Here is a 16620-nt window from a genome sequence, read left to right as displayed (position 1 = left end):
TCCAACTGTCTCAACTGACTCACATGCTCTCATGCGTTTCTCTACTTCTATAGTCTACCCCCCTATACAATTCTTATACCTTCTTTGGATTTCAAGATCTCTAAGTCACTTTCATTTTTACAAAGTTCCATTACCTTTTGCAAGTTAACTTCTTGCGTTCAACTATCACATACGGAGATTGCTAACTGAATGTTGGTATGTTTTCGAAATCAAATACTCCCTCCGTTTCAATATATAAGATGTTTTAGCTTCTTTTTTTGTTTCAAAATATAAGATGTCTTGTAACTTTTCATGCAAATTTTAATATATATTTAATAATCTGTAATCATTATTTATGCAGTCTTCTTTATTATTGATTGAATCTTTTTAATTTAAATATATATGATACTTTTTAAAAGAAAAATAAACTATCTTAATATGTATGCCTTACCTTAAACATCGTATATTTTTAAACGGAGAGAGTATTAATGTATCATATCAAATTCTGATATAAATTTATTATAACTAATTAAGTAGTCACGTTACCATCTTTGTGAGTTGGTATCGTACGTGGTCCATTTTCAAAAAGTTTATCATTTTTGGGTTTTAAAGCTAAAAGTTAGTCTCATCTAAATTCTAAATCAGCAATGTGTGCAACTGAAAGTTAGATAAATTATTTAACAAGATAACTTTTGAACTTTTGATATAATTAAATATATCGCTCCAAGTTGCATGAGTTCAATAGCTCCCTACCCCAAAATTAAATATGCAAATTAACTTCTTGCGTCCAACTATCACAGATTCAGAGAGAGGATAATTTATACACTCACGTGGTTTTCTCTGCATCTATAACCTCCAAACGAAAATCTTGAAAACTATGCAGCAACAGAAAGATATTGCTAACATCCGAAATGCGCAAACAATATATTATGTATAAGAATTTATAAAAATATTATAAATTTGTTAGCGTCTATATATACAATTCATATATTACTAAAACAATGTAGAAAGTAGAAACGAAAACAACATTTTTTGGATATATCTTGGAATGAAAATGTTGAGACGAAGACAAAAAATACAGTGGAAGCCGTGACGAGTTTGTTGTTTGTACAATAACAACGATCGAGCCTGATTGATGAACAGTAACCAAAACGGCATCGTGTGGATGAGGCTTAAACAAAGGAAAGGACATTTGTAAATTTGGGAGATAAGGACTCAAAGGTGTCTCGTTCGTACAATGACAGTACTCGAACCGGTTACGGCTTCTCGAATTTAATATCTGCAAATTAATCAAACACACGCACATGCAAGCCGTATATTTTTTTCTTGGATTTTTTGTTGTGGTGCGTATTCCGTCTTATTCTTCGAATCCATTTCACCGCATATCTACTTATAGATTTTTTTTTTTTTTAATAATCACGGCAAGTTTATCTCTTTGAAATGTAAATGAAATATAGATGACAAAAATATCGAAAAAAACGACAGTTAAAAGAATCTCAATAGCTTATTGTTATCCTAGTGTCTTTTTCTTTGTAAATACTACCTTTGCACAATTCAACTATTTACATGTTAGAAGGTACTATTTTGTTATAAATATTATATGGTATGAAATTATAGGGGAGAAATAAAATGATTGCGTATGCATCCGTATAGACAAATATTGTTTATATCTACTTTTGCTAAATTTTCTTTGATCTTGCATAAAAATATCCGTATAGCATCCATGCAAAACCCACGTATATGTCTAAAATGCTATATGATGACAAGTTGTCCAGCTAGTATATAGTATATATTCCACGTATTTTACGTACTTATTTGTAATATGTATATATGTAATATATTATATATATATATATAATATATTATATATATATATATATATATATTGGTAACTAAGTAGGTAAATAATGTCTTTTAAAAATGCATTGAAACGGGGGGATGACGGAATAAGGTTAAGTCCTAACGAACTGCGAAACCTCATCTTTAGAATGAAACCAAACTCACATGTTCCATCAACGAGATTGGTCACATGAAAACAGAAACTTAAATTGTTTTGCTTTCAATTTTTGTAGAAACTACACTAATGTTGATGGGTCCCTTAAACGGCGGAGTAGTTGGTAATAGACACAGAATACATAAAGGACCATCATGTTTATTTTCAAGCGAATTTACAAGACACTACTACCGTTTAATCAATTTTTCAGCCAAATGTCCTATTTTTGCTGTCTGATCTTTTCAATAGTTACGTAAACAAGAATTTATCTGCTAGAAAATAGTATAAGTTTCTGCCTAACGAAATACATAAAACAAACCGAACGATTCTCCTATATTATCAACCACCCTATACTAGATACAATATCCTTTTCTTAATATATTATAAAAGTAGGTACACACATCATATGAATCCACTTTTTTGAGGAAAACTATATGAACTTCATTTGTTTGTAGGAAAGTAGAAACACATGAGATTGATATGTGGAAATATCTTGAACTACATACATAGGGTTTTTGTGAACTAAACAGTTGTTAATCTATGAGATTTATAAATAGATAGATGAGTCTAAGCACAAATCCGTTGTAGTCTAGCTGGTCAGGATACTCGGCTCTCACCCGAGAGACCCGGGTTCGAGTCCCGGCAACGGAGTTCTTTTTGGTTTTTCATTTTAATACGTACAAGCCCACTTAAAGTTATAAGTCGGCCCACAGAAAAGCCCAGCAATATAAAGGAAAGGGATTGAATATATAGATGTCTTAATTAGCTACTCGCCGGACAGGATTATTTCTCGGCCAAGTTTTCTAGCTCAGGTTCGTCGTCTCCACCCCCCTAATCTTAAATCATGTTTAGGATTTTTTTTAAGTTTTTTTCTTTAATTTTTGTTTTATTGCTATTGAGATTTCCTGAGATTTGATTTCATGTAGTTCTAGATTTGGGGTGGTTCATAATCTGTGGTTGGAGTATTGTTGTTAGGTTAAAGAATTCGATTTTGTGAGATCTGTTTAGGTTGTACAGAACGGTGTGAGAATGTTGAATCCGGTTTATAGTATTCGAAAAAAGCTTTGATTTTTATGATACCCATTTGAGTTTATGAGGCTGTGGAAAGAGGGTTGGGACGATGATGCAAAGAAATTGGTGTTGCGGAGTTCTGGATGCTCTCTCAGATCAGATCTGTTTTGTGGGGTTCTTGATAAATGGGGGGAAGCGTTTGGAGTTTTGTGTTGAAGATTTGATGTATGTGAAGAGATTGAAGGAGGGTAATGTTGGTGTGTTGTTGGCAGGTGTTTGATGTAAAAAGTTGTCGTTGTTTGGTGGAAGGGAATGAGTTCAATGAGCAGAAGCAGGAGTCGAAGTCGGAGTCGTGATCGGTTTCGTAGTCGGAGTCCTAGAGACAGGAGAATGAGACCTGAACGAATTTCTTACCGTGATGCTCCTTCTAGAAGGGAGCCACGTCGTGCTTTCAGGTCCTTTTTTTTTGTCTTTCATGTCTTGGCCCTTTCTTCACTAGCAACAGTTGCTTCTCTTTTCACTCTCGACCCCTAAACCATAGTTAACCTTTATACTTCTCTTCTATATTAGCCTTCTCATACTAACAACTGACATAGAGGTTAAGCCGAGCTGGCGATTTCATCCACAATCCTATGCTTGTAGAAGAAATAGATGCTAATCCAGTCTCTAACTTGATTATGACTTTGACTTGCTGAACAAATTCTCTAATCTCAAGCTTTATTCTCTCTTCTACTCTTTACCAAGATGGTGTGTGATTAGGGCGGAACCAGGGTTAAGTCAAGGCTTTTCTTTCAATGTTTATCTCCAAGTGTTTCTTTGATTGAATTGATAGTCAGTGTTAGATTGGTTTTAGTTCAACTGCTTGCATACATACTTTTGGATGAAGTTATATTCGATTCAATTCGGTGACATGTTTGTTCACAATTTCTTGATCTTGTTGGAATCATTTGTTCAGCCAAGGAAATCTCTGCAACAACTGCAAGCGTCCTGGTCACTTTGCAAGAGACTGTTCTAATGTTTCCGTCTGTAACAACTGTGGCCTTCCAGGGTATATACGTCTTCCCAAATTTAATTACTGATTTTTTTTTTCTGTTTATAAGCATTCCCATTATGGTTCCTTGAACTCTCTCTGCAGGCACATTGCAGCAGAATGCACAGCAGAATCACGGTGTTGGAACTGTAGAGAACCAGGCCATGTAGCCTCAAACTGTTCAAACGAAGGAATCTGCCACTCGTGTGGCAAAGCTGGACATCGAGTGAGAGACTGCACTAACCCGGATTCTCGTCCAGGAGACTTGAGGCTCTGCAACAACTGCTTTAAACCGGGGCATCTCGCTGCTGACTGCACAAACGACAAGGCGTGCAAGAACTGCAGGACTTCAGGTCACATAGCTCGTGACTGTCGGAACGAACCGGTTTGCAACATCTGCAGCATCTCGGGCCATGTTGCTAGACAATGCCCAAAAGGGGACAGCAGTTACTCTGACAGAGGAAGCAGGGTTCGAGGCAATGGTATGCAAAGAGATGGTTTGAGCAGAATGGGCAGAGACAGAGACGGTGTTGGCTCAATGATAACATGTCACAATTGTGGTGGCCGGGGACACATGGCGTACGAGTGCCCGTCTGCTCGAGTCGCTGACCGTGGATTCCGCCGGTTCTGAGGTTCTAAAAATCGACCAGTTGAAGTTCCATTCTTCTTCACCTCTAGCCTTTTTTACCTTCTGGTTGTGGCGCTACAATGTTGTTTTCTCATGGTTTTTGTCTATTGGAGTGAATCAAGACTGGTTTTTCTTTTGGTTTTTTTTTGGGAAATTGAGACATTGTTTGTGTTGTGTATGAATTATTGAATAGATTATTGTGATGCAAAGTTCTGAAGTTTTAGAATCCAATATTTACTAGAAATCAAATTTAAATGTTTTGTTTCCTCCCAATCGTGAATAAGTAAAGATGTGTTGTAGTTTTATATTTAAGCTACTGTGCATGCAAGTATATGTCTTTTGTAAGCGATTAATTCAGTCAAACTCCTAGGCGATCTCGAAACAGACTTTTTAGTAATAGACTTGTAGATCACACAAAATTCGAAAAAAATTAAACAATGGACGTGCTAGTGGGAGAGACGACGAGATAGATGGTCCTGGTCATCTATCTACAAGTAGATGAAATTGGCTAACGTAAAAGGAACACATAAACAACCGTACCAAATACTCCATAAATACCAACTTGCAAAAATGTTAATTTTTTAAAGAAAAATGGCATGCGAGTTTTTCTTTTAGTTTTATTTGGCATGCGAGGTTTGTTGTATCCAGTTCATACTATTCAAAGACGTAGAGGCTATGAGTATAATAGTTTGTAAATGGAATGAATTGTTTTACACTCTTTCGATTCGTTGTATTTTATATATAGTCATATACTAGTAAGAATAATACAACATTGTTAGTGACATCATTGCGTAAGTTTTCTTTTGTAATTTTTAGAAAAAATAAAGATGTACATTGAAGGAGAAGACTTACAGTATTGATGATTGGTGGTGGACTAGCCTACTACCACGGTACCACCCCACTAGTAGTGTTACCAAAGGGATCTCTTCTTCTTTTTTTGTTTCTTTACCTTATATCTCATCTAATATTTTTTATTAACCACTAATATTCTTACCAACAATATTATAAAGCTCCCTATACCTGGTTTCAATAACGAAAAAACATTGGTTAAACTATACAGAGATAAGTAACCTATTCGTATGACAACTAACAAATTCCAATCTGAATTATATAATATAAGAAAAAATAAATAAATTAGAAATGTGATATATCTCGTTTTTATTAGAAACCTTTTGGTGTTTTACAGAACCATGCTAATATACTAGAGGTCAATATGCGTTTGTAAAAGACACATAATAACATTTTTTTTTGTTTGATAAAGAAAAGGCACATGATAAGTTGACAAACGAAAAAACATAATTATGATCGTCTTCTCTTCTTGATTTTTAAGACACAAACACTTTTATTCTTGGTAGGACCAAACCTAACATTTTTTTTTCTGGTTAGAAAGGACCAAACCTATCTGTCAATAAGACTTTTCAATCTATGTAAAGGGACAAAAAACAAACAAACAAATGCACTATAAATAGAGAGCCAAAACGAAGCTATCATATCAGATCAAACAAAAACAAGTCTAGTAACAAACTTTGTGGAGAATCAAGAAAAATGAAGACAACTTCTTCATTGGTGGTTATCTTCCTCATCGCAGTGATCTTGCAAACTAACCTACTAGTGAGTGGGCACGTCCGTTCCACTGATCAAGACACGCTAAAAAACAACAACAATAATGATATAAACAGCACAACCACCGAAGTAGTTATCAAGGACAAGAAAAGAAGTTACAATGGAGGAAGCGGAAGCTATAGATGGGGATGGGGTGGAGGCGGCGGAGGAGGAGGGGGAGGAGGAGGAGGAGGCGGTGGAGGAGGGGGTGGGGGTGGCGGTGGTGGCAGAGGATGGGGATGGGGAGGAGGAGGAGGCGGAGGAGGATGGTACAAATGGGGTTGTGGCGGCGGAGGAAGAGGAAAAGGAAGAGAAGGAAGAGGAGAGTTTGTGAAAAGAGAATATGCAGAGTGCAAAGGAAGAGGAAAATGTAGAGGAAAGATATTGGCATGTCCTCAGCATTGTGGAGGCTTTTGTTTTTACGATTGTCTCTTTCTCTGCAAACCTCATTGCCGTCGCTAGAGAGATAATATATCTTTTCGTCAATTCCATCATGCATTCCCTTTTTTTTTCCTGGTTTGGGTTTTTTGGTTTGTTTCTTACGGTTTTCTTTCTTACAAATATTTTGGGGACTTCTCGAGTGATGACCAAAAGGTAGCCATTATATTAGGATCCTGGTTCATCTAGTGTTTGTTTTTTTTTTTTTTTTGGTTCTATTATGAACTAAAAGTTCTTAAAAGAATTTCCATATGAGATTTTTCTTTTGCCATTTAATTTTCAGTGTAAAAAACTTTTGTCTTTGGTGCTTTCTATGATGAACATCTTTTGAAAAAAGTATGAGCACAACGCCTGTCTTGAGTACATTAACTTGTAATTGTTAACAGTAACTAACAGTAATTAATCAACAGACAGTTGAAAAAGAAAAGACAAAATTTTGTAATCAACCTCTAGTCTAGAGTACGACAATGACCAATGCACAATCAAACTTGTAATCAACCTCTAGTCTATGAGTACGACAATGACCAATGTACTGCAATCTCTTGACTATTCTTTGTCTCCCAAAGATTGATGTTTTGAATATTTTTAATAATTTTTGTTTTAATGATTACTGATGTTGTAGAGTGTATGGAGTGTAAAAATGGGAAAGTGGAAAAGTGAAAATAATAAATTATAAATTAATCATATATTCCCTCTGTCTTAATATGTGTGTAAAATACTAAACTTCAATCTTTGTGAGACAGAGGGAGTATATGTTTTTCTTGTTTCTTGAAAATTTTCTCGATTTATCCTAATCATATTATTAAATCACAATAGGTTAGTGAGTGTATAAATGAAAGTGGAAAAGGCTTTCAAGAATATATCCAAATATGAGACCGTAGTCAAGAGCATTCGAAAAAGTTGGAACGAAATCTTTCTCGGGAGCATTCATGACTCAACTTTAATCATTCCTCTTTTTCAGCATAATTTCTGGCTGCCGGTTTAGGGCATCTTTATAGGGAAAACTATTTTGGGTGTTCTTAAAATAAATATATTATGAAAATAATGTAAGATCAGTAGTTAAGATATTTTGCTAAAAAATTAGTTATTGGGAGAACATATTTAAGATTATAAGATTAATAATATAATATTTTTAAACATATTACAATTATAAAAACTTATAAAATAATATTTAAATTGCAAATTTATAAAACTTTTATTAAAATTCAAAATACAATACTAAATTTTTATGAAACATAAAAAACATTAAAGATAAAAAAAACAAACATATTACTTAATTAAAACACACAAACATTTTATTTAATTAATACATAGTTTAATATCCAAATTTTAATTTGTGAAAAATTGTTTGCAAGAGATTGTATCCATTCACAGCTTGCCATGTCAGCTTAGAACTGATCTTGGTGTTCTTCTGCCACTATTCCTTATATTTATAATTTTAATGGGCTAAGAACACCCATCATGTTTTTCCTATAAAGATGACCTTATATAATCAAAAGTTTTCAAGATAATGCCTTTGCCGCACAACAATGAGAAGCACTAAAAAAAACATCAAATATCAAGTTATCAACCATATTTATGTAAAGCGGATGGTTGACATTTTTGAAATCCAACATCGGCCTATATTATTAGTGGGCCCGTTTAACACAGTGAAGGTGACGTTTCTTTATTTTCTTCTTTCACCTCTTTTTTTCATCTTTCTTGGTAACTAGTACTATATTTTTAGTTGTTATGAACCAATATTACAGTTTGCTAATTAAAACGAGTAGATGACGTGTCGGTACTATTGTTTCGGCTGCCAAGATGATGTGTCGTTCCTTAGTCACTTGGTTAGTCATCAGAGCTCTGGAGGAGGCATATTCACTCAGAAACAAAAATATGCCGATGGTGATGGGCACGTTATTGCGAATTTGTCTCCATTACATATGCTCTATTCTTACCTTTATTTTCCACATTAAATAATTCCAACCAAATCCAAGAACCATCCTTTCCCCATATGGGATATGGGGACTGAAGAGGCAGAAGATGAAAAAGACTGTCGTCACATACTTTAAATACTCCACTAGATCTCATTCATCGAATTTAGTGCTTACTTTACATTTGACTTTACCTTTTTTTTTTGCCTTGAGAAAGCAAAAATAATGTAGACGATAATTGAAAATAACTTGAAGCCTTAATGCTTCCATAATAAAAGGAGAAAGTCTTTGGAATATCAACGAAACAAGTCATCTTTTTGTACACGAAAATTTGCTGTAGAGGATAAGTAAGAACATTTGCATAAACGAAAAGAGAATATATATGATTATTACAATGTTTAAAACAGCATAATCTCAATCACACTCAAATTTACAAAAGACATAACAAACAAAAAAAAGGGAGGCTAATTCTATCAAGATCGAAGTTGAGAGAAATCAAACAAACAAACAAACAAAAAAACAGCCCATGTAGGGAGATAGCAAATTACCAGAACGATCTAGATCTTTTATTAGAAGAAAGAGGAGAAGGATGAGCAAAAGTAGTAGTAGGAGTAGGAGTGATCTGTGGGACAGTGAAGCCACCATCATCATACCACCTCTTGTTGTTCTGTCCTTGTTGTTTCATGTTTTGTATTGGAGCATAAGACTGTACTTGTGGTGATGTTCCTTTGTTGTACATCCCAAACTGTATGTTGTTGTTGTCTTGAGAAAAGTAGTGATCATTTGGGTATGAAGAAGGAAGAGTTTGTGGAATCTGAGGGACCCAAATCCCTAAACTCTTAGATGGAAGTGACACTGTATTGTTGTTGTTGTTTCTCTTGGTGCTGTCATCTTCTGCTTCCACATATGGTAACACTCCATCATCATCACCACTCTGCAATCACACACAAAAAGATATAACCCACCAAGAAAGAATTGACAAACTCTATTTTCAGAACTTTATACAAACACCCAAATTAGGCAAACACATCACTATAAAAGTGTTTGTTACTTATCTTTATGTCTCAATTAGATCTGAACTGATGTGATATATTACGTAAACATAAGTTTCAATCTCCTAAGGATCTTTAATTCTTTATTGATCAGAGAGGAAGTAACAAACCTTGGAGAATCCAAAAGGAGGAAGAGAGGAATCAAGAAAGTCCTCAACGTGCCAACCAGGTAAGGTATCGATCAAATACTCTGAGATAGTGCTAGTGGAACCCCACTGATTGATCGTGGCATCGCCAGGTTGGATCTTGGAGTTGTTGTTGTGGTTGTTGGTCTGAGGAGGAGGTGAGAGAGGTTTCTTGAGAGGAGGAGGATTAGAGATTGATGATCCAGGAACAGAGCAATCTTGGCTGTTTGAAGAAGTAGAAGATTCTGATGAAGTGGGTTTGTAAACAGAGGACGTAGCAGAGAGCTTAACCCCTGTAAGAAGAAACCTATCGTGTTTCTTCGTGTGTTCGTTCGCGGCGTGGATCGATGAATCACAATCTTTGCATAGAATAGCTCTATCTTGTTGACAAAATAACAGAGCTTTTTTATCCTACAATATATCAAGAAAAAAAAAACAAGAAATAAAAAAAGATAAATCTCAGATCAATGGAGAGTTAGAGACAAAACCCATGTCCGAAGTAAGAAAGAGACCTGACAGATGTCGCAGAGAGGAGATGTGTTGTTTGAGGAAGAAGGATAAAGGAGAGAGAAACGGAGATGTTTCGAGGCGAGTTTGTTAGCGTGGTGGACTCTATGGTCACAGCCACCGCAGAGAGATGCTTCGTCGGCGGTGCAAAACACCGACGCTTCTTCTTTGTCGCAGACGTCGCACCTGATCTTCATCGGTCGTCGATTTGATTAAGAGAGAGAGAGAGAGAGAGAGAGAGAGAGAGAGAAGTAGTAGTTGAAAAGGATAGGAGAGAAGATGTGAGATTTTATGGAGTTTGTGTAATAAGGAAAGATAGAGAGAATATGTGAGTAAAATGGTTATGACTTATGAGGGTGCTTATGTAATTATCATTTTCTTTCTTTCTATGGTTTTCTCAATCATATATATTTCTCTCTTTAAATCTTTTTTCTTTTTTTTTGTAGGATAGAAAAAACTATTTCTTGTTTTATATGAAACGTCCATGAAGTAACCTTCAAAAACAAATAAAATAACTATAAACTTTGTTTAAATTATCTTTCTTTCTTTTCTTCATAACGAGATCTTGACTGAGAAGGTAATGCCCATGATAGCTCTCCTTCCGTTACTCAGTAGTAGATTAACTATATTTATTCTAGTATAAATGGATATATTATGTATTGAAAATTTGAAATACACTAATAGAAGTATATATTATATTAACAGTATATTAGAAATATAATTTGTATATCTTTTGTTTTCTTCTTCTTTTTTCTTTCAAAACGAAATGTAGTTGTTAAAAACAAAAATAATACAGTAGACACTTTTTTTTACACATAATAAAAAAGACAAGATCTAACGTAATGTCGCTTTTAGATCTCTTAGACTGAATATTATCTATATAAAAAGACATATATATATAAGACTTAATTAAGTGATATAATACATTAAAAATCTCATTTTGTTCTTTCATATAATTTTTTCTAACACGTTTTTTTAAGATGCATGATCAAGTTTGGATCAGATACATTGGGGAGCATAATAGAGTTATGCAAATTCAACATATATATATATATATATATATATATATATATATATATATATATATATGACCACCTAGTTTTTAGCCCATTTATCTTTTGTTTAATTTTAAATACCATCTATGTCAAGTTCAAGCATTCATTCACAAACTCCAAATAGAGGATAAATATTAAACATAGGTATGAACTTATGATTCCAGCTATAGTTTATATAGTTGCATATATCATCTTGTATTCTTGTTATATGTTCGCATGATTATTGAGTTATCTCTTTATAGCAGATCAAAGTGGAAGCAATTGAAGAACTTTGCATGGTGTGAAGCGCGGGTATCGAACCAAGTTGACTTGTGGGGTCTTTCCTTTACATAAGTAATTAAACAGAAGAAAAATATGTCTTAGTGATTTTTCCTGTTTTGAAAACTTAGAAAAGGTGAACAAAAAAATATTCACCTTTATATAATCTTTTTATCTCTATTTTTTCCATGTTTTCACCTTTTTATCATGAATTCCAAAAGCGTATTCAATCATAAAAACTAAGATGTCCAATATTTCTAGTTAATTTCGATTCTAAATTATATTGTTAATTCAAATAAATAGATATGGAATGCCCGAATGAGAACCAAATGTCATTTTATTCGGTTTAATACTTTATTTTCTTGTTTTTTTGGTTCAGATCGATACTAATTGTTAGCTATGCATATTTTGATAATCTTAATGAGTTTAGATCAACCCATTTTTCCGTTCAGTTTCTTAAAAGAAAATTTAAGTCGACAAGCTTTTATCTAGAAAACTCAGCAAAAGATCCCAGCTCAGGACAAATACAAGTCTATAAAATGGGTAAAGACAAACTCTGAAGGGGTAGAAGTAGAACCTAACCTACGAAGGGGTGCAGAGAAATCCTGAGTTACTGACATTGCCGACGAAATCCCACTATAGCTAGCGGTATTAAACCATTGTGATGAGATACGGTTATGCGAAATCCCATATACTATATGGTTTTCAGGAATCAGGAGTGACGTGAAATCTAGTGGAACCTTGCAATTACTAAATTACAGTCCTGAAAAAGCAGCATATTGAACAATAAAAGATTCGCCAATTAACTAAAGGCGTATGCGAAAGAAACTTTAAAACCCATATGGGAGGCTTCAAGCTTGCCTAGTATCATACTAATATTTATTTTTGGTGGAAAGTATAAAGGTATAATAAATTTATGATTTAAGAATCTATTATCCATATATGCCCCATCGCTCGTAATATTTTATGTTTATATGAGTCCCATAGAAATATCTTCTTCATTGTGGAAAAAAAAAGAAATATCTTCTTCATGCCCTTCACTGTTTGAAACAAAATCATGCTCGAAACTGAATTTAACCATCATACACACACACACAAATATTAGAAACAGATCTTTGCATCAATCTTTTCCTCGGTCCTAAGGTAATGTCTCTCCCCGACAAAATGACTTATAAAATCTTGATATTATATTAATAAAACATATAATTAGAATAATATGTTATATTAATCGGTAGTTAAAAGAAAATATATATAGATATACATATAAACAAATAAATCGGGAAATTAGAGTAACTTGTATGATATTGATATGAAACGGAGATATTTTGAATAGAGATGTAGTGCAGCAATGTGAATTTTTGTGACAGCATTTAAAATTAATAAAAGTCACTACTTAATACTTATTATTTAATAGAGAGCACATAAGAGCATCTTTAGCGGTGAGAAAGGTGTCACCGTTACTCAAAGAAAAAAAAATTAATATTTTAATATATGACTAATAAGTGATTGACATATGTTAAAAAACACTGAGAATCGTTTCTTCTGCCAATAACTGCAGCAACGATTCTTTACTTTCTCTCTCCTATTTATAATTTTTTATTTGATTTTATTAAAAGAACTGGGGAGAAAGCAACGCCAGTAATCATGGTCTAAGACAGCCACCATGTGAACAGCGTCTAACGCAAGATTACTTTAAGTTGAATAGTTATAACCTAGTGATGTGAGCTAGGGAACAAATGGGTCCGATCCTCACAAAGTCTCATGTTTATTAAGCAAGTGGATAATCATGGCCAAAAGACATTTAAATATCATAAGCTCATGGCAAAAGAGAATTGGGTCAAAACCAATTATTTGCTTTTTTATATATATATATATATATTAATTTTGGACTGGATGATGTTAATAAACCAAAAGAACTAGGTGATATTAGGTGTTTCCTGATGTCAAATATTCATTCATTGTTTCTCAAACATTGAGATTAATTTCAACAGATAAGACTTTTCATATCCAGAATGAATCAAAAGATGGAAACAGAAGAGGGACAACACGTGGCTAGTTTCGCCGTTGTGTCTGTCTCGTACGTTGTTCGGAGCTCCACAGTTAAGACTTCGATTAGGCTACTTTTAGTGGCTGGACACAAAGCAGGTGTTTTAAACTTTTAACATATGAGATGTCACGAGCAATCGAATTTTCATATCTCTCTTAGTATCCGATTTCGAAATAAAATGAATATTGCTGATATATACAGTTATAACACACTCTTTGTTTGTTTGTTTTACTACTTTGGTCAAAAACTCAGAACTCTATATATCGTTTTAATAATTCTTTTTTTGTCAAAATAATTTATAATATCACCCAATTGTTTTTTAAAATAATATTTATATATTGGTCGAATAAAATAAGGGGTATTAGTTGGATCTGAATGGGCAGAAGGTGGGGGATGCACAATATCGAAGCCTCTCGATTCTTAACAGCGATTTATTTAGGTTCTCTCTAATAAGCGAATTTAATGATTTATTTGGACCACCGTAGGAGTTTATATAAATTTAACGTATATGTGTATATATCCAAGAACAATATTGCTGAAAACATTGAACAATAGCACTCAAAATCTTATGTCAGTTAACCTAATTATATAAAATTTGAAATAAAATAAATTTAAATTAACAGCATTTTTCTTTAATTACTTATCTATATATATAAAGTTACCTTTCCTCACTCCTGGTGCTGCCACATCACCCACTCCCTCAATTTAATAAGCCCAATTTTTCAACACAACCCACTAAGCAATTTTTATTTCTTTGTTTCATATTTCTTTAAAAGCCCAGTTTCATATTTCTTTAAAAACTCAATTCTCCAGGAAACTCCACTATGCTGTCTGCCCGTGTGCGACCTGAAGCGTCCCTCCCCTTCTTTATTCTTTCATCTCGAGACACCTAAAGGATATCTTTGTAATTAATCTTTAAGCTGAAGGAAAAACAGTAAGGTTCACCAATGTTATCATCCTCTAAAAATTATCAAAATTTAAAATAAAAGTATATGTTTTCCTCCTTCATAAACATTACCTACGCCTTCAAAACAATTTAAACAAGAGAACGAGAGAATGTAACTGAAAGTATAGCAAGAATACAAACGATCAGGGAAAAAAAAAGTCCACCACTTACCATGACAACAAAAACAAAAGATACAAGATCAACATATATTAAAGAAACTTCCCACAAACAATCTCAAAAACAGGTCTAAAAGTATTACGACCACCAGGAGATAGATATATGCAAAGAGGCCTTTAGCTTCAGGGACACCTAGATCATAAAATTTGTCAGCTTCGAAAAACAGAGCTACTTAAAAATAAAAAGAAAAAAAACAACTCAAACGAAAAAAGAAAAATGCTTACAGAGAATCAGGGAAACACAACTAAAATTCAATTAACATTAGTCGCCAGCAATTGACAAAACCATCACCAAACAGAAAAAAATGTAAGAGATACACACATCATTAGTTGAAGGAAAAGATGCTGAAATTCGAGTTCCACATTTTGTTCACATTAGACCTAAATTTGAATGACTTACTAAACCGTCCACAAAAATATACACCCCAAAATGGTTTTAAAAAAAGCATCATAGAGGCGAAATTTAAAATTTACAACACACAATGTACATCCAATCGAAAACCACACTCTGGGACCAACCGAAACAAAACTTAAAACTAAGATCTCAAAAACAATGAATAAAGTAATTAGAAAATGAAAGGAAAAAAACAATTTAAAACAAGAACATATTTGCACACAAATTAACACTTAACTGGAACAAAAATATCAGGGGAGAACCAATTACCCCCTACGGATGCAAAGCGAAGAGGAAAACACCCAAATACACCAAAAAACAAATTGTGCATCGATGAAAGAGATGAATGAAGAAGGATTACAAGCATCAAAGAATTTTTTTCAAAACTCTTACTGTCTTGTAGATCGCAAAAATGACTTCTCTGCTATCCGTTCACGAGACATCATATTTTCAAAGGGAAGAAAGTCATTCTAACCTCAATGACATACCACTAAAGACCCAATGGCCCAACACAACTTTAAGGCTTACAGAAAATAAGGTCCAACGGCAAAAATACAAAAAAAAACAATGAAAACAGAATTGTAAGTAACTGAGATTTTTAAGCATTTTTAATCAAAAACCACTAACTAATCACTACAAACACAAAAGCATTGACAAAAAAACTACTCGCACAGGTTACTAATTAAATAATAAAATAATTAAAAGATTACCTACAACCACATATAATAAAACCAAATAACAATCCAATGACAAAATGACAAATAATTTTAATTAAGCAAAACTAACGACTAAAGCGAGACAACAACTATTACTATACAAACTTAACTTTAAATTCTATATTTTTTGAAAAATAAAAAAAGATCATGATGATTTAAATTTATCAAAAATCAAAAAAATTGACTTCATTATACTATCTGAAAAAACATACAGAAAAAATAAACTAACAAAAGAACAAAGAAAAACATACGAATAACATAACCAGACGGAAAGAGAAAAAATACATAACCAAAAAACAAATTACAACAAAAAAGCACCCTCATCTAACTCCCGCGCGTAGCGCGGATCAAATGCTAGTTTAATATAAAAAGAAATTAAAAAATGAACAGAACAAAACTAAAAGGAAAAGGAATAGTCTTAATACATTTTTTTTGGGTGAACTTGTATTAATTTAAATTAAAATCATATTCTTATAGTGGTTGTGACACTAATAATTCAAAAATAATATATATATATATATACAATATGTTCGAAAATATCTTTACTTCGTCATAGTACTACTAACTACTAATATTACAAAATATCAAAATAGAGGGGGAATTTTGTATATTACATCAAAAACAAAACAAAAAAACTGGCCTATCAGTATCAATCACCATCTCTCTCAAAATCCACTTTACTGCCCATTCTTTTGCATCAAATTCACCTCAAAGATCACCTCAACGAATTGATTCAGATTTTGTTTT

The 16620-nt window shown here is 33.3% G+C and overlaps 3 protein-coding genes and 1 non-coding gene across 4 annotated transcripts; 3 read left to right on the top strand and 1 right to left on the bottom strand.

Annotated features, from left to right (window-relative positions):
* Positions 1 to 2550: 2550 nt before the first annotated feature.
* TRNAE-CUC (transfer RNA glutamic acid (anticodon CUC)) lies at positions 2551 to 2623 on the top strand. The gene has a single exon. It is a non-coding gene; the product is annotated as a tRNA-Glu (tRNA).
* On the top strand, positions 2557 to 4867 carry LOC104713208 (uncharacterized). Its single transcript, XM_010430280.3, has 4 exons — positions 2557 to 2784; positions 3256 to 3438; positions 3939 to 4031; positions 4119 to 4867. The coding sequence occupies exons 2-4, from the start codon at positions 3296 to 3298 to the stop codon at positions 4642 to 4644; spliced, it is 762 nt and encodes a 253-aa protein (XP_010428582.1). The 5' UTR covers positions 2557 to 2784; positions 3256 to 3295; the 3' UTR covers positions 4645 to 4867.
* Positions 4868 to 6123: 1256 nt separating this feature from the next.
* LOC147939215 (uncharacterized) lies at positions 6124 to 6957 on the top strand. The gene has a single exon (XM_087467575.1). The coding sequence runs from the start codon at positions 6187 to 6189 to the stop codon at positions 6703 to 6705; it is 519 nt and encodes a 172-aa protein (XP_087323701.1). The 5' UTR covers positions 6124 to 6186; the 3' UTR covers positions 6706 to 6957.
* Positions 6958 to 8961: 2004 nt separating this feature from the next.
* LOC104713206 (B-box zinc finger protein 21) lies at positions 8962 to 10723 on the bottom strand. Its single transcript, XM_010430279.3, has 3 exons — positions 10287 to 10723; positions 9760 to 10185; positions 8962 to 9531 (listed from the first exon to the last, which is right to left on the bottom strand). The coding sequence occupies exons 1-3, from the start codon at positions 10476 to 10478 to the stop codon at positions 9142 to 9144; spliced, it is 1008 nt and encodes a 335-aa protein (XP_010428581.1). The 5' UTR covers positions 10479 to 10723; the 3' UTR covers positions 8962 to 9141.
* Positions 10724 to 16620: the final 5897 nt, after the last annotated feature.

This window comes from Camelina sativa, chromosome 9, assembly GCF_030686135.1.
Source record: "Camelina sativa cultivar CO46 ecotype springtype chromosome 9, ASM3068613v1".
Classification (NCBI taxonomy): Eukaryota; Viridiplantae; Streptophyta; class Magnoliopsida; order Brassicales; family Brassicaceae; genus Camelina; species Camelina sativa.
Note: the sequence above shows the minus strand (reverse complement) of the source record. Positions and strands in the feature narration are given on the sequence as shown.